The sequence below is a fragment of the Nanorana parkeri genome, unplaced genomic scaffold (genome assembly GCF_000935625.1).
Source record: "Nanorana parkeri isolate BGI_ZX_2015 unplaced genomic scaffold, ASM93562v1 scaffold120, whole genome shotgun sequence".
In the NCBI taxonomy this organism is placed as follows: domain Eukaryota; kingdom Metazoa; phylum Chordata; class Amphibia; order Anura; family Dicroglossidae; genus Nanorana; species Nanorana parkeri.
In genome coordinates, this window is record NW_017306388.1 from 1960036 (window position 1) to 1978220 (window position 18185).

At 40.9% G+C, this 18185-nt stretch overlaps 1 protein-coding gene across 1 annotated transcript in view; it reads right to left on the reverse strand.

Annotated features, from left to right (window-relative positions):
* Positions 1-2217: 2217 nt before the first annotated feature.
* LOC108784588 (matrin-3-like) overlaps positions 2218-18185 on the reverse strand; it is a 22156-nt gene continuing 6188 nt past the window's right edge. Inside the window, exons 3-13 of the mRNA XM_018553439.1 lie at positions 14823-14947; positions 14212-14255; positions 13749-13874; positions 10972-11097; positions 10364-10540; positions 6757-6888; positions 6067-6107; positions 5137-5485; positions 4451-4727; positions 3426-3543; positions 2218-2266 (exon numbers count right to left, since the gene is read on the reverse strand). Coding sequence (XP_018408941.1) covers positions 2218-2266; positions 3426-3543; positions 4451-4727; positions 5137-5485; positions 6067-6107; positions 6757-6888; positions 10364-10540; positions 10972-11097; positions 13749-13874; positions 14212-14255; positions 14823-14947 — 1564 coding nt within the window. The remainder of the gene's footprint in view (positions 2267-3425; positions 3544-4450; positions 4728-5136; positions 5486-6066; positions 6108-6756; positions 6889-10363; positions 10541-10971; positions 11098-13748; positions 13875-14211; positions 14256-14822; positions 14948-18185) is intronic.

Here is an 18185-nt window from a genome sequence, read left to right on the forward strand (position 1 = left end):
TTACACAGATAGAATATACTCTGGATAACAAAGGTAGAAATGCTAAGCCCTTTTATCTGTTCCATATTTAATTGTGGCTAATGGCTACTTATGCAATACTCCAGGAATCGATATACCCAATTTTAAGTGATAAGACCAGCTCTGGCTGGAAGTGTGCAAGATTCACAACTTTTAGCACAAAACCAATTAAAATATAACAGCATCTTCACAAAAATGATATAGATGTATTTGACCCAGCAGTCTACAAAAACATGCTAATAAGGGGTTACCTTTTTCAGAAGAGAATTCCTTCTGCCTGCAGCCTACTGGATCTTAGTACACCCAGGTGTGCTTCTGGGACAGTCTGCCCCATTCAATTAAAATGCAAAGCATGACTAACACCAAACAGCACCCTCTCTAGTAATGACCAGGAAGAACCCGATTACAACAAAAAAAAGGACGTAAATAAAAGAGCCAATGCCGTTGGAAGCTGGATTTATCTTTGGAAAACGTAACCTATAATAGTGGCATTTCGAAACAAGCTGCGGCGAGAAGTACAATTGCATAATGTTTATTGAAAGTACAGTTATAAAGTTTCCCTCACCCTGTACAAGGACCTAGAGCTCCTGAACTTTCTGCAAACTGAAATAATTCCACATATAGCAACTGTTGATGGGCCAGGATCAGCAGATGGCTGAAAAACAAAACCACACTAACTTCAGGGCTACATCAAAAGTCATGCCATTCTTATTTTACACCAATGTTAATTATGAGAAACTAAGGATCTTTTATTGCTGCGTGTCCCTTTTGGATATTCTCCCTCACTTTCTGGCCAGGTGACATTATACAGTACAGAAAGGAGTACATTGTAGGAGTACAGAAATCTCTGCAACAAGGCAGCACATAAAACCTGATGGAGATTCTAACCTTCTCCACTATAAGCACAAATTACAATAAAGAATTCTAGTGGGCGTTACTCCTCAACTAGCCCAAAAGAGCAGGCAGAGGTTGGTGCAGTAGCACAATTGGTTCAAAACTGCAGGCTCTGATGTAATGCAGCGATTTAACACTGGTATGGAGGAATCTCAAGGGGGATTTGCATTCCTAAAATAATCTAAAAGGGCAGATAAAACACCGACACATAGAAATCTAATATGGTAAGGCTGCCCTTCAATGCCAGCCACCGGTAAAAGCCCAACTGAACTTTCAATACATTTCCGGTGCAACAAAACCAAATGTCTTACAGTTTGTTTTCTTTAGGAAGCAGCCACATCACAATTAGAAAAGCCTGTCCCCTGCCAGCATGCTGCAGATTAGGCTCCTTGGTTTAAACGTGGAAGCAGTGGTCTCTCTGCTACGTTCAAACACCCCCCCAGCTGAGTCAGAGTTAGAACTCGTCAAACAACAGGAAGCATGAACTTTGCTGATCGCAGAGCTGAGGTTGCTTTCTTTAATAAAGTTATTTTTATTGCATTTTTTCCCCCAAAGTTAAGCATTTACAAAACCAATAATTCCAATCCCACCAAGCCACTCCCCCCTTAAATGCATATAACAGTCCAGTAACATATCTGACAGTAAAATGTAGGGTAACCAAGCCAGTAATAAATACATCTGAAAGCTACTGTAAAGAGACTACAGGTTGCCTTTGAGCTGCCAACGGAACATTGGCTCTGGAAACATTGCCAAAGTCTACACAACTAAAGTTATCACGAGGATCCAATAATTTAAACACCGTACCACTGGTTATCATCAGCCTAAGAAACATGTGCTTGACTAATTTTTGGGTGTACAGTTTTCCCAGTCCTTGATTTCTTCACATTTATATTCATCTTAGGTTTTCTCCACTAACTATGGTTGCTTTCTAAAGAAAACACACTTTGCAAACCTTTTATTTTAAAGCAGCTGAAATATATGTTGCTGATTGTAAATTAAAGTTCAGTTGGTTTTTAAACCCTGATCAAAATATGGTTCGAGATTTGCAGATCCCTAGGATGGCAGAATGTCACCAAAAAAATGGCCTGCAAAGCTTACCCTGCTGGAATGCATTGTTTAAATGCCTCAAATTAAAAACGGCTTACAATAAAAAAATTCTACAGCACCTTCATGCTGAAATATTACTAACACAACATCTGTTTAATGGTGTTAAACATTCTGGCAGAACAAAAAAAAGGGACATTTTGAAATTAACTAAGGTCAATAAAAAGTAATACAAAAACAAAAAGTTATTCCTTCTACTGCTCAGATTTTCTTCTCTGGAGTTTTGGCGGTCTTGGTCAGAAGTTTCTGGAAAGGAAACAAAATTTTGTATAAATTATCAGTGGGAAAGAAATACATTTAAACTGATCACCAATCCAAATCTAATACTGAAGTTATGGCTAGATACAAGCTGGAGGAATCCAAGAGATTTTTCTTAATTTATTATACATTATGGAGAATGCAGTGGTAGTAAAAGGAAAAACAGGGTGATAGAGGCGGTATATCTGGTGGACTATTATACAATACACCAGTGGATGATTACCACTCTGCCAAACCAAATCAAAATGCTTTCTATTTCAGTCAATTTAAGCGATACGGTTCTCTTCATAAGGAAAGAAAACTTAGATTAACAGAGGTCTACAGGCAGCTGTGTATGGCTGCTAAAGTCTGCACAAGAGAGAAGACATGCAGATTTTGGATCTCAATGGCTCTAAGGGCACCCAAACAATCAGCTATAAAATCAACTGGTATTCTGTACAGTCACTCTGAAAATGATAAATTTTGGCCTTTGGGCAAAATGCTGATAGTAATATAACTGCCGAAAATTCCACCGAAAATTCAGTGCATCCCTAGCTTCTCTCCTCTGAGGACATAGTATACTTACTGTATCCCAAGTTATGACGGAATAGGAAGTGCTCTACATCACTTCCTGTCCATTCATGATTGTGGACATAGTAACTCATACTATTTCCATAGTTCATGAATGGACAGAAGCACTCAGTATAGAGGCTTCCTGTCCTTTCATAACAGGGGCTATTTTAAAAAGAGGTCTGGTCTAAACTTTAAAGTAAAAAAAATAATGAAAATTATACAAAGGTTGTAAAAAATTTAAAAAAAAATATTTTTGGTCTAGAAATTTCATTTTTGTACTTACTAGTGTTTTTACTAGTTTGGTTATTCCCCATAAGTGTAACATCACTGGTGTTAACCATTGGTCAAACGCAACCAAGGGGCCAATTCATAATGGAGAGTGCATACTTTTACACCACACTGCAGTAATTTACAGCCCATTCATAAAATGCAGGCTGCTGTTTGCAGCAATATGTCAGAGTTTTCTCTGCTTAACAAAGAGGGCTCCAACAAAGAACAAACCTTATGTAAATCTAAATACTTTTTGTTCACCATCTTACATCTATGGCTAGCTTTACCGACATGGATGACTGGAAAGACTGTCTAACAAGCTTACTTCAAGCTTCTGATAGTGAGCCAGGCTGCTGCAATGTGTAACCTTTGCCACCTCCTCACTTGTGTAGAACAGCGAGCACAGTTTGCAGTAGAAGCCAGTCTTGGGAATCACATAGTTCACTCCTTGAAGAATAACAAAGAAAATAACAATGAGATCATATATAGTATTAACAGGTCATCACCATAAAAGTGAACCCATCACATCCAAAATACACAAACTTAAGGTGCCCATACACCTTACAATTATCTGCAGACTTTCTATGGTCAAATGGAAAAAGTGCAACCGATTCCTCCATCCACACTAAATTGCGTGGATAGAGGAATCTCCCACTGGGCCAAGCTTCAGTATCTTGTTTGTCTGCACCGCTGGCTCCCAAAATACCTGAAAGGTCTGATTGAATGCAGGCATTGTTCAGGTGTTTTGAAGGCCAGCGGGGCCGACTAGCAAGATACTGAAGCTTGGCCCAGTGGGAGATCCCTCCGTCCACGCAGTTTAGCGTAGGTGGAGGAATCTGTTGCACTTTTTCCATCTGACCATAGAAAGTCTGCAGATAATTGTAAGGTGTATGGTCAGCTTTACATTACCAGTCATTAAACCAGTTACTTTATACCTGAAGAGGGGGGCAACCCAACTCTTAGTTCCTGGCTATGTACAATTGATGGCCACAATACAGCTTGTGCCTAGAAGCTCAAACATTAAGAAGCTGACCTGAAGACAAGTGCTGGTGCATGCAGCCACCACTATGTGCTCATGATTTATCAGTAATTCTCGGGAATCTCTAGGAATGCAAAAGCAACTGAAGCAGGTCAAATAATTCTGAGACGCTTCTGTGATCTTCCAGAATAATTTCAAATACATGTTGTCATTTACCCAAAGCTCTATTTTTTTATATATATTTTGCTCTTATATACACCCTAAGCAGCAAGTAGCTATGTGGGTACAACTATAACTGGGTAAACAAAATTGAAAACAATTTTCAACAAAACGAAATACAGTTAAGAGATTAGCAGCAATGATAAATATGCATACCAACAGGATTATTAGGCTGGTAGGGTCCAAGCTCATAATCTGTAGTCAGTCCTGCTAGGTTACTGGTTTCTGTAGCACTCTCATTGTCAAGTGTGTTTTTAACACCTGCAAGGACATCCTCCACACTAGTGCTGGTCATCACCGAGCTCACCCCTGTCTCATTGTCAGCAATCTCAGAAACATCCAATTTTATCTTGTGACCTTCTATATTCTCCTCATCCCCAACTTCATCCAGAGTAACAAAATCTTCCATATTCCCGTGGAAGCTCTGCGAACTCTATAACAAGATAGGCATAAGTTAGCAAATTACATTTAATGAGTTTACCTGTCCACAGTAGGGTCACTTTCCTGTATTCAGAAAAGAAAAAGACATCCCCAGATGGGAGCAGGACGTCTCCAACTGCAGTCTGGGCGCCATAGGCAAGAAGTGGCACTGCGACGACCAGACCAGTCCATTATAGGTACCACCAGCAAAGAATAAAAAGAACAAAAAGAACAAAAAAAAAAAAACTCCACAGGCCAAAAAAAAAAACTCCACAGGCCGCTGTCTAGCTCCTATGGCTGTGTCTTTCAAGGTATAGAAGAAAAATACAATTTTACACAATGTAAATGTGTGCTTTACCCCCCACCCCCCTTAAAAATATATATCACTATATATAACACTAAACTTGAAGTTGCAAACATACCTTTTTCCTTTCTACAACTGCAGGAGTTGAAGAAAGCAGCTCTTGGGCCTCTCCTTGGTTTTCGCTCATCTCTTCCTGATCCAGATCACTAATGTCAGGTACTTCTGCCCCATCTCCCACGGAGCTGCTCGTTTCCAAGAGGGCAGTTGCTTCTTCATCACCCATCTCTTCTGCAAGCTCACATGAGCCAGACACGAGGTCCTTCAGATCAGTTTCTTCAGTGCTTGGGTCATTATCTTCTGTGGTAACCACTTGGGAGGAATTATCTGCATCGCTGGACTCCGATTTGTCAACCTTGAGCTGCTTCGGTTTACCATCATTCTTCCGATCTGGGGAATGAGCTCTTTTCCTGTAAAAAGTGGAATACCAGCTTATACCATGGTTTTAAATACAACATTGGCATAAAAATGCAAAGCGACAGGGTATTGCATATGTTAAAGGGGATCTTCCTTTTCCAAATTAGTAACTACCCCAGAGCCTGTACTAAGTCAACAACACAGTGCTTTGCTGCACTTAAATCCCAAGCAATCAGCCCTGCCCAGTTCTCCTCTTTGAACTTCAGCTGCATCCCCCCATGCTACAGAGATGTGGTGGGGGTGCTTTGTAGTCCAAACAATTCCTTCCTAGGGTGACAACTCTTATTCTACATAGATATAGTACAGTGGATGAACGTGGTCACAAGCACGATCACCAGGTGAAAAAAAGGGTATGAAAATAAGGGTAAGAGAAAACCAATTCAGCCATCACATCTAAAGACTAGTAAGCTGCAATATATTAAAATAAATGGTTTTAAAGTACTTGTTTAATTTCCATTGGTAAACAAAGCTACTCCCCATGCTTTTATTATTGACTCTGCAAATTCAAACATTAAGAAGGTTAAGAAGGTCCAGATTTTCACTGTATAGACAAGCACAATAAAGTATTAATTACCTGCTCTTGTCTTTTTGGTTTTCTATTGACATATTCGGAATCTAGAAAGAAACATTTAAAAAGGGAGACCCAAAAGACATGAAATCTTACAAAACAAAAACCAAAAGGGATCATTGATTACAAATTCACCTAGCACTAAAACATGGATTACAGTGGAACACAAGGCCAATAATATGGTTACACATAATTTTCCTGGCCATGCAGTGCAACCAAAAAAACAATACCCGCACCGGCGTCTGAGTTCCCCTACAGCTCGTTACAATTTTTATTTTCTCTCTAATTCATCTATAAACCAATGAATATGAAGAAGCTGAAAGAAAAGCCTCTTATTCCCAATATGGGTGTATAAGGCTCCCAAAAAGTGTTCCTTTCTAGGCAGGATGCTGCTTGATGGAGCCACGAGAATCTCTCTGTGGCAAACAATTAGGTTCCGATAGTGAAAGCATTTCATCTAAACTCAGTGGTGAAAATAGACAAAAGTAAAATCTGAGGATCAGGTATGGCATCTGCCTCCTACAGACACAGCCAAAAGAGCCAATGGCTTGGTTTAGGATATAACTCCTGAGAGAGAAGCATCTACTTCAGATTCCAACCTTCTACAGTCAGGGCATACATACCAAGAGCTCCAACTGTGTCCACTAATAAGAAGCAGAAATGGGCAGTGTGAATGTTACAAAATGAAATACTTACTCTTAATACAAGTTTCTTGTACCGCTGAGAGAGGCCTACTTTTACATTCTTCCCTTGGAAGAGAAGAGGGGTGTTGCTACAGTGATCTATCATGGTTTGTGCATCTTCTGCCTGCTCCAGTTCAATAAAAGCCTACGGAAAAAAAAAAATCAATACAACTTAATAACGTCTAATGCTGCATGGCAGGGGTATTTCCCACAGGGAACATAAACTCTTCATGTGTATGTCAAGGCACACTAATAATTTTTTTAAAAAAGGAGAACTTTTTTTTGGCTTTACTTCTCTTTTGGGTCACAGAAGGACATTTACTAATATTGTCAATATTTACAATATTGTTGGGATCCACCCAGCTGCCTGATTGACAGCTGGCTCTGGAGCACTGGAGGAACAGAGGGAGAGAAATCCCATCCCAGCGGGGAGCAGTGACCGACAGTCACCGCACTCTGACGGAAGTAGACCGTGAGCTTAGCAATCAGCGCCCACAAAATCGCTCAGCTCTCGATCTATAGAGCCAGTGTGGGATAGTTGCAGTGTCGCATACACCGATATGTTTTATTCTCCCAATACTTCATCAATAAAACAAACAAAAAATAAACGTATTAATTCAGAGCGTCTCTGCAGTACATGCACATTTCCCCATGTTTGTTCACTGTAAAGTCCATTCAATTACAGAAAAAAAAAAATAGGATTTTGTTCTTACTGTAAAATCCTTTTTCAGAGTCCATTGAGGGAGTCGGCTCTGAAGAATTCTGAGCTGTAGTGTTATACTGCTGCCATCAGGAGAAATGGTTACTAGGCAAAAAAAAAAGTAAGCCTGCCACTTTATCATAACCCCTCATACCTGCCAGCTGTAGAAAGCAGTACAAAATTAAATGAGGGGAGATAGCTGTGTTCCTCAAAAGGATATTACAAGTAAGAACAAAATATTATTTCCTCCATTGTCCAATGAGGGACACAACTCTGATGAATTCTGAGACATAAGGACATCCAAAAGCAGTCCAAACAAAGGAGCAGGCAAAATAACTGGGAGAAACAGTTCAACAAAAAAAGAAGAAGAAGAACTGTCAAATATTGAAGAACTTCTGCCAAAACTAGCTTCAGAGTAGGCAGAAACATCAACTTTATCAAACTTTGCAAACGTGTGAACAGAACGTGCTGCAGCTATACAAATCTGAGCAACTGAAATCTGATTATGAAAGGCCCACGGATCACTACTGGCTCTAGTAGAATGAGTAGAAAAATGGAACGGAGGTACCTTATCCAGCTACTCATGAGCTTGAATTACAACTTGACGAATCCACTTAGAAATACTCACAGTATGGCAACTATGATAAATAGTGGAATATTGGAAGCTGAACAACGTTTCTAGGACCTTCTGGTAGGACAAACAAAGCATCCATACATCTAAAGGAAGCTGCCATTGTGACAACCTTTCATTAACAAAGAAGAAAGTTTTTCCCTTGAGTCAAGACAGGGAAAATTAACCAACAGGATAGAGACATCCTGGGTTTAGAAACTCAACCAGATAATCTTGCCCAGAGACAAATTTTGGACTTGTCCCACGATGTGGGAATATTCCATAGAAGAATCCCAGAGTAAAACTGATCATATGGAACTGCTTTGAAGGTGGACACCACTACGCCTAGAAATTGCATGCACGATCACATGAGGAATAGTCGATGGAAACGAAGCAGGTGGATTCTCCAGCTCTTTCCAAACTCTCCAACTTGGTTAAATTATCCTGGGGAAGAAAAATCTTGGCCAGGGATGCATCGAAAAGACCCAAGTACTGCAGGCGATGCAATGGAATCATGGACGATTTGCTCAAAATCCATCCAAAACCCTGTAAGGATTTCAGTACTGTGGACACATTGGTTTCCAAAGCCAGAGAAGATTTTTTGCGAAGCAAAAAAATCGTCTACGTATCCAAAAAAGAAAAAAGATTCGGAATGCATTTTTTGGTGAATACTACACAGAATCATACCAAGGATCTTGGTGAAAACCCTTGGAGTTATGGCCAGACCAGAGAAAAGGGCCACAAAGTGATAATGGAGCTCGCCTACGGCAAAGCGAAGAAAATGTTGATGACTCAGAAGGATAGGAAAGCATCAATATGCATCCTTGATGTTGATGGAAAACAAGCAATCAACAAGATTAAGGGAGACGATAACCGAACAGATTACATTCAACTTTTTGAGTTTGAACATAAGAGCTTTGAAATCCAGGATGGAACAAAACACATTTTGGAACAGGTTTGAGTAAAAACTAGACTAGAACGATAACTCCCTAACCTAACAGTCCCTAGACCGTCATTGCGGAGACACAGGAAGGTGAAAGGAGGAGAGATCTGAGATGCTTGCTTCCCATATCTCTGCAGAGGCCATCAGACATCCCCTGACTCAAAAAACAGTTGGAGGTTGACCTTCATGCTGCACACAAATGAGACGCAACTGTCATGTGATTGACACAATTAATATAATGTGGGTCAACACTTGCAGCCGCTTGGTCTTAGACCGGGTAGCTAGAGTCTGGGAAAAAAAACAACAATGTGGAAACAAAAAAGCAGCATAGAAGGAGACATTCATTCTCCTGATGATACCAAGTGAAACTGGCAGGTGTGAGGTGGGAAGGATTATGATCTTAAAGTTGCAGGCTTTTAATTTTTTGCCTAATGTCCATTTCTCCAAGAGGCAGCAGCATAACCCTACATCTCAGAATTCTTCAGAGCTGTGTCCCTCAATGGAGAAATACAAGTAGACCAAGCACTCAGGGTCTAAGCCCTGTTGTGGGCTGAAAACACAGAGGGGAAATGTATCATTGTTACTGTTTTGTTATATATGAGAAGTGCAAAAAAAAAAAAAAAACTTGGTGTCAGAAATTCAGAGCTGTCCTGTGTACTTTTGTTACCGCAAGGAGAGGTATCCCATTCATTATCATAGGACTAAAGAATGATTACCCTTAATGTTGCGGCGGTCGCAAAGCAGGTGGGTCTTAGTAGTTTTGCAGGAGAAAACTAAAATAGGTCAGTCATCTGTCTCAGTCCACAAAAATTCTATGAGGGGAATTTATAAAAACTGGAGCAAACTAAATTTGTAGCTGCTGTGCATGGCAACCAATCAGCTTCTCTCATCAGTTTGTTCAGCTAAGATTTGAAAATGAAAGAGAAGCTGATTGGTTGCCATGCACAGCTGCTCCAGATTTTGTCTGCTCCAGTTTTGATAAATTCCCCTCACAGCATTTTTGCAGTCTGAATGTGGTCAGTCCTGCCTATTATCTTTTGCTGAACTACTCAGCAACCCCTACTCTCAGATGTGTACAACACAAAGGCTATTCATTCTGTAGTTCAAGATGAGAACTAGGAGGGCTCTCCAAGATCGCACAGAGGTATGTAGAGGGAAAAATCTGAATTTCGGGCAAGATCAACTGTTTTATTTTCTCTCCACTTGTCATACAAATATTACAAAACACTCCGATGGCATATTTAAACAGATCAAAACTGAGCAAATAAGTTAATTGTTAGTATTTACATATACCTTAAGCTTAATTTTTGCTTTGCTTTCATTATGCCATAGAAGTTTACGTGAATTAGTGGCAAACACATATATACCTGATTTTTCATTCTCATAAGTATGTAATTCTTCACTTTTCCAAAGGCCTCAGCCAGCTTTATAACTGCGCTGTCAGTATAGCCAGATTGTGGAAGGTTAGAAAGGTGTACGACGCAGCCAACGTCTGGTTTCCGGTCTGATTGCGCCTCTTGTTTTTTTTCAGTCCTTTCGCGTTTCTAATGATTTAAAATGTTACAAAGAAAAGACAGGTAAGTAGATGACATGCACATTGTAAGTTTTTATGGTTCAAGCAAATGTGGGAATATAATTTAAAGACCTTAAAGCAGCACAAGAAAAACAAATTCCCCACACGATAGATCGGATAGAGAGATAAGATAGATAAAAACTGGGTTATATGGGATTCACCTATAGGGCTTCTTATATTTCTAGGGTTCACCAGACCGCTATTAAGTCTCACCTGTTGGGTCCAAACCCAGCAGTGAGAGAGAGACCCCTTCATAACAGCATGTGAGTGGAAACAGGAGCCGAGAGAGATTTTGTCTTTACGTGTCTATCAGCGTTTTCACACAAGACTCAAATGTGCAAAATCTGGGAAAACACACACCAAAAAAAAGACCCCAAATAAAATCAATGAACTGACACGCACCTTAATCTGCTTATATTTTTGTGACAGGTGTACTTGAACCGGATGCCCAAAAACAAGAGCAGGATTATTACTATAGTATTCAACCATGGCATGAGCCTCCTCTGGAGTGGACATTTCAATGAAAGCCTGTTAAAAAAAAAAAAAAAAAGAAGAAGTGATTATAAAACACTTGGGAAAACAAAAGTATTGTTTTATTGCTCAATAGCAAAGACGGCATCAAACCTTTCATTCCAGAAGCACAGAGTAAGTCCAGCCCAAATCAAGAGCTGTGATCCGCACTACACAACCTACAAATATTTCACAGATCACACTTATAGGGAAAAGCAGATGCTGTGAAACTGTTTGATGTGTCAGAGCTCTGACTGTGGCTAGAAGAAGCCACTCACCCAGGTCTGGTGGTATCCCACCATAAATCATAAATTTGTGTGCAAGCCCAAGGAGGTCATTGTTCCCGAAGCATTAACATATTGAACATGAATGCAATTTTTGTGGAGAGGTTCACACAAACCCACACGCATTCAGTACATTTCTCCAATTCATACACATTTTCACATATTTTATCCCATCAAAAGCGCTGCTAGTAAAGAACAATACCTGTTCTGCCAGAAATATAGTGAGCTTCGTTTTTTTTTGCTTGTGCCTGCTGCTATACCAAAAACCTAAGATGTGTTGTTACCCCTGCCTGTGTTCTCCGATACTGAAATACCGAATATCTTACCATAAAAATATTAAAAATGATCTTGTGCCTATAATATATATATCAGCCGCAAGCATTACATACGCAGGTCAAATATCGCTTAGAGACTACCAGATACTCTTATCATTCGGCTCATCCTCCCAGGGCTCAGTGCAGAGAACCCCTCCCAGATGCGGATGTTTACAGCCAAAAATACACAATGATCCATAGTGTAAAACCGTTAACGCAATACAATCCTTTATAAAAAATCTACTTACATGCCAATACCGTGCAGCAAAATGTAAACAGCACAAGACGATCAGATCCTGGACTCCCCCTGCTGCTAATAATCTATCGCGTTCCAATACTGCAGCCTGGTTTCTGGGTACCTCTGTGCATCTTCATCTGGTAGTCTCTAAGCAATATTTGATCTGCATGAAGTTCTAGGTCTATACTTTAGGTGAACGGCTCACTGTGAGGGGTGGACATGTCACATTTGAATTTAAAGACCACTGCAGCGTTATTTGAATGATTATACACTTAGGGAAGTTTCTGTTTATCACTTTTATATAGTTTTATGGACGTTTTTCACTCTGTGGATTTGTGTACACACTTATATAGGTTTGCACTTATGAGAATCTGTGTGTGATTTACATGATTATTTTACTAACACTTATATTATAGATAAGCGCGGCACAAATTCTAGAAATTGTGCATCTTACCATCCTCTCACCTCCACAACATAAGCTCAACATTCAAGTAACAACATGTTCTGTAATCAAGTAGAGAAGAACGCAAGCAACACTGCTTAAAATTCATTTTAGCAGAGGGCACAAGTTAGGAGCTCACCACAAGCTCTCTGGATTTCTTGCACATCAACAGGTATTTTTCTGTACCTGCAGCGTTTTTAAAAGGTGTAAAACACATAAATGTGCATGAATCACAGAGAAGTACTGAATGGCGGGAATTTATGTTAGCAATTGCGAGCGTTTGAACTCGCATATGGTCGCATTAAATAGACTCCAGGAAAGACCCCTCGTAACTCCAGGCAAAAAGCTTAACTGTCGCTTCTTGAAGAAGTGATCATGGGGAATTTTAAGTAGCAATTGTTTTGTTAGGTGATTCTCCAGTTTCAGACAAGTGCAGATGTAAACAGTTTTGAACTTTCACAAAACACCCGCAATCAGGAAAATAGTGCAAGCTCTGGTCAAAACAGGCGCACATGTTAAAAAGGAGCGGCTTAACCAGTTGACATCCGCGGTGTTAAACCCCCTTCCCATCCAGGCCATTTTTCAGTATTCAGCGCTGCGGTACTTTGACTGACATTTATTCCGTCATGCAGCGCTGTACTGAAATGAATTTTATACCCTTTTTTGGGGACAGATAGAGCTTTCTTTTGGTGGTATTTATTCACCACTGGGGGTTTTATTTTTTTACTATATTAAGGAAAAATTACCGAATTTTTTTATGCGTGCCCGCTAGGGGGCGCGCGCGAGCAGAAAAAAATTGCCGTCTGGAGACGGCAACCCGCAGATGCTGCAGTGCCGTCCGTCCTTTTTTTTACTACGGGCGGATGGCAAGAGGTTAACAGATCTGCACTAAAAAAAATTATCTAAGAGGCTACAACAGTCACAACTGGTTTGATAAATTCCCCCCATGATGTTCTGTTAAATCTTGACTATACATACATTTTTAAATACCAAACACCAGCCAGACCTGGTATTGAAATATTTTGTATGGTAGCTAGCAAGCTCAAACGCACCATTGTCATAGTGCATTTCTTGGTTACTCAGTATACAAATATTACCATTGGATTTCCCAGGTATTTGCCATCACCATTGCAAAGCTCAACTGATGTTCACATTTCACCTACTTACTTTCAATGTAGAATCAATAACTGGGAAATCTAGCTGTGAGAAAGTGACACCTTCATTATAGTATTGAGCAGGGGGCAGAGACACAACCACTGGAAAGTCTCACCACTCGAGTATGACATATAGGATGTCATCTGACCAACAAGTGCCCAACCAAAGCTGAAACAGTATTTGGGTGGAGCTGGCAATGAAACTTGCCTGTAAATACATTTGAGCGTTATCCATACCTCGTTCATTTTACTAAGAATTAGATTGTTGGTGACCATTCCAAAGGGCTCAGCGAGTTTCAGAAGCTGGAACCACAAGTTCTTCCCTCGTTGAAACTCCATGATATGAACCACCCTGCCATTGCCCTAAATAAAGAAAAAAAAAAATCAACACATCATAAAAAGACTCAGTGACATGTAATGGTGAGCACTTCTATGAGACTACATAGTCTAGCTATGGCATATAGTGCCCCGCGAATATCCAAATCTCAGCTACATCAAGAAGTCGGTGTCTGGACAGCATTCCCCCACATCTCTAGTAATGTGATAGGCAACCTTTCGATCAATTAAGGATGAACAGGGAATTAGGTCAGGCACTTTGTTTAAAGTGAACCTTTACTTGTACATAGTATGTAAACAAACAGGCTCACGTAACAGCAGAAAGAGTGCAAGTTTTATATCCCCCAACTCTTCTTGTACAAACCATTTTCCTTGGCATTTGTCTTGGTCCCGGCATGTCTTCATTTCCTGCACAATTAAAAGGTAAAAGCATTACAATTAAAAGTTGAATCTACATGTAGAGTAAACAAGTAAAAAAATAACACAAATCTGCAGCTACTCCCAGCACATTGTGGCTGGCCACACTAAGCCCCCCATTTCCACCAAGGTGCTTTGTGCTACCTGAAATGTGACAGCGCTCAACATAAATAATCTCATTTTCAATTGTGCCTGTTCACATGAGAGCACGGTGTTGAGTATGGCTTTATAGCTCTGGGGCAGAACTGAATGTTTCTGGCTCCGCAGACTTCAACGAGAGCGTCTGAAAAATTCATGTAGTGCACATTTTTCATGCAAATTTGCACCCAACAACTGTCTCATCGCGGTAACTAGCTTTTCATTAGCTAAAATAAGCTCAAGCCTAAAAAAAAAAAACCCTTAAAAAAAAATCACCTGAAGACACTCAAGTGTGAACGGGGGCTATATGCACATAAAAAAATAAAACACCACAACACATCAACTGCAGTAGGCGACACTGGATATGACCACTTCCTAATAAATAAAGGACAGACCTGCAGACACAGACTTCACACTCACCTAGGTGACTCCTAAAGTCGCCATGTCGATCATCAAGACCGCCTCTCATGGGCATCGCTGGAGGAGGAGGTCCCAATAGTCCAGGGCCTGGATTGGTTGACTGGTGCAGCGTGTAAGGCTTGGCCCTGCAAATATTTTAAGTTATTCTTCTAAATTCACAACAGATATGAAACTGAAAATTTCAGGAAGATGCATAGAACGTGATTACACCACACTTTTTAAAAATCACTTGTGTTACACTGAGACAAACACACTGTTTGTGTAGTACCCCAGTAGCACGGACTCTGGTCCTCATAAGCAAATACCAACTTTCCGGTTGTAAATGGATAGGACTTTAATCTGACGTTTCCAACTTGTGTCCCTCTGTTGGTCTTAGAAGAGTCATATATCCAAATGTTTCTCAGTACTTCAGTGTTCTCCTCCATTCAAAAAGTATACTGGCAGGTTTATCGTTCACTGGCTAAAGTTGGCAATAGAACACTTATGCAAGTTCTATCATTACCATGGAATGGAGAAAAGTCTAGGTCTACACAGGCAATTCTCCTTGCTACCAAGAAGATTAGAAATAGAGCTTTTGTACTGAAATGTAAAATCCATTTTTTGGAGTCAATTGATGGACACAAATTCTTACACTGTTGGGTTACACTGCCGCATATAGGAGAAATAGACACTGGGGCCAAAAAAAATCCATTGCGAAGCAAAGGATAGCCCCTGCTATAGCCATCATGTTTGTAGCAAAGTAGTACTGAGCGCATGAAATAAACACAGAGGGGGGGGGAGAGAACCACCTGTGTCACTCAATGGACTTCAAGAAAAATAGGATTTTGGTACTCACCGTAAAATCCTTTTCTCTCCGTTCATTGAAGGACACAGGGAACAGATCGGAGATCATGTACTGTAGGGTAATATCGCCACCTGCAGGAGAAGGACGCATTTTACAGTGAGTAAAAAAAAAAAAATCCGATTTTCTTTATCATCAACTGACGTACACAGAAATTCTTAAAATTCTTGACTGTGCAGACATCCGAAAGCAATCCAACAGAGGGGTGGGCAACATAGCAACAAAGACCAACGGAACCAAGAAAAGATAACAGAAAACTGGGGACTGTCTGCAGGTCAAAGAGCCGCAAGAATGACCCAATGCCCGAAACCGGCATCAAATGAGGCCTGAATATCTGCCTGGTACAACTTAAGAAATAAAAACAGAGGACCAGGTTGCAGCCTTCCAAACTGGGAAAAGTTGCACAACGCCAAAAAGAGCAATAAGAACACGCCGAGCTAGTAGGGTGCGCCTTGACAAAAGGGTAGAACCTGATCCTTAAGACCGTAATTTTGGATGATGGCCCTCCTGGGTCAGTTAGAAATGGTGTTATAATTATGGGGTCCATCCAGAACATAAAAGTCAGCCCCCCGAAGAAGCAGTGGAAGAGAGATGGATTGCCACAGACTCTCACAGCCTGAACCACATCCAGACAAGAGAGGGACATCTCCTTGAGCTTCACAGGGGGCTGAGACAACAAAGTTCTGGTTGAGGTGAAAAGGCAAAAACTACCTTAGGCAAGAATGCAGTCCTGGGCCTCAACACTACCTTGCAAAAAAAGAAGGGGTACTTTGGAAAAGAACATTAAATTCTGCCCAGAACAGGCTCTGAACACCTGCCATGCCCCAGTGAGACTTTGGTTCTTCCCCGACGGTTGGTGTATGCCACTGCATTGGTGTTTTCCCAAGTGAATCTGGATTGGATGACCTATCAGCAGGATGGTGAAACACTGCACAGTGTGCCCAAGACTCCCCAGCCTGACAGGCTAGAATTGGTTGTGTGGATTTTCAAGAATATGGGAATGTAGTCCCCGATTCCAGAGCCAGCTTCCTCAGCCACCAGACCAGGGACAGCCTGGTTCCGGGTAAGAAACAAATCAATTTGTCCTGGGACCTGACTGACTTGTCCAATGACGAAAGACGTAGAGGTCTAGAGTGAAACAGGCAAGTGGAAAGGTCTTGAAGGATCTCATACAAAAGCAACCATGGTTTTAGTCCAGGCTACTCTTGGACTAAAAGCCTCAAATCCAAGACTAAAAAATAATAGGATTTTTGTACTCACCGTAAAATCCTTTTCTCTCCGTTCATTGAAGGACACAGGCAACAGATCGTAGATCCTGAATGGTAGGGTAATAAAGACGACCCCCGGTCCTTCAGGACCTGGCGCTCAATAGCCACGCCGTCAAAGCCAGCGACTGTAAAGAAGGATGGAACACAGCACCCTGGGACAGAAGATCGGGGCGCAGAGGCAGACGCCACGGGGCGTCCAGGGTCCAGATCATTAAAGATCTGACGGGGGGTAAGAGTACCTTCCTTCCCCAGGCGCGCAAGACGGGACATATGCTGTGCAAACTAATCCCCACTGTCCAGATGCACTACAATACCAAAGGTAATTGAGCAGCTTGTAAAAAGGCTCTGGCCAGTACCATACCCACTAAAGAATACAACACAAGAAAAAACTCACTGGTTGCTCAGGGTCAAGGGGAGATCACTTAACATCTGTGTGAAGACATGTGGGAGCAACAGATGCACAAGGGTAATTGTACAACAACCAGGAGAGACTTTAAAACTAAGCTACCAAAAATCTACAGCAGCTTAATAGCCAGAGGAAGCTCTATGAGATTTTGTGTGCAGCTTCCAGCAGGCGGTGCTTAGGGGGAATCATCAAAAGCATGAATGGAAAAGGAGCTGCCCGTCACATCTCCCTAAACCACATTTGATAGCAGCAACACTACCAAGCTGCATTACAATGCCAGATAGCACCTCCCAGTGGCCCTTCCACATAGTAAATGTGTCAGCAGTGATGGAGATTTGGTAAAAGGAGTAAAGAGGGGCCCTTGGCAGAGACACTACCATTTTGCCTGCACGGACAAAGTGAAAGCATTTCTACCCACCAGCCAGGCATCATTAGCAACACATGGATTTCAGTATGCTACATACTGATGGCGCGTGCTTAAATAAGTCTGTAGCAAAGCTCTAATCCCATTGTAGCCCTAGCCTAAAACTTGTCCACAAAGATTACAATCCCTCCCATAAACAATACTGAGCACACTAATAAGTAGAAGTTGCCTAAATACAGTATGCAAATATAACATTTACAGTCAACAGCACCTATGCAAAATATTTTGGCTAAAAAAAAAAAAAAAAAATGAAATTGCTGGTAGCGCAAAAGGGTGCAGGAGCTATTTTTGGGTGATTTTCACATGATTTGGGTCTCTGACATCTCTAGGCATTGAAAACCACATGGTTTTCAAAGCAAAAAAACACCCAAACACAGCTCACCAGCGCAATCACCTAGGTGTGAACCTAGCCTAAAAGGAAAAA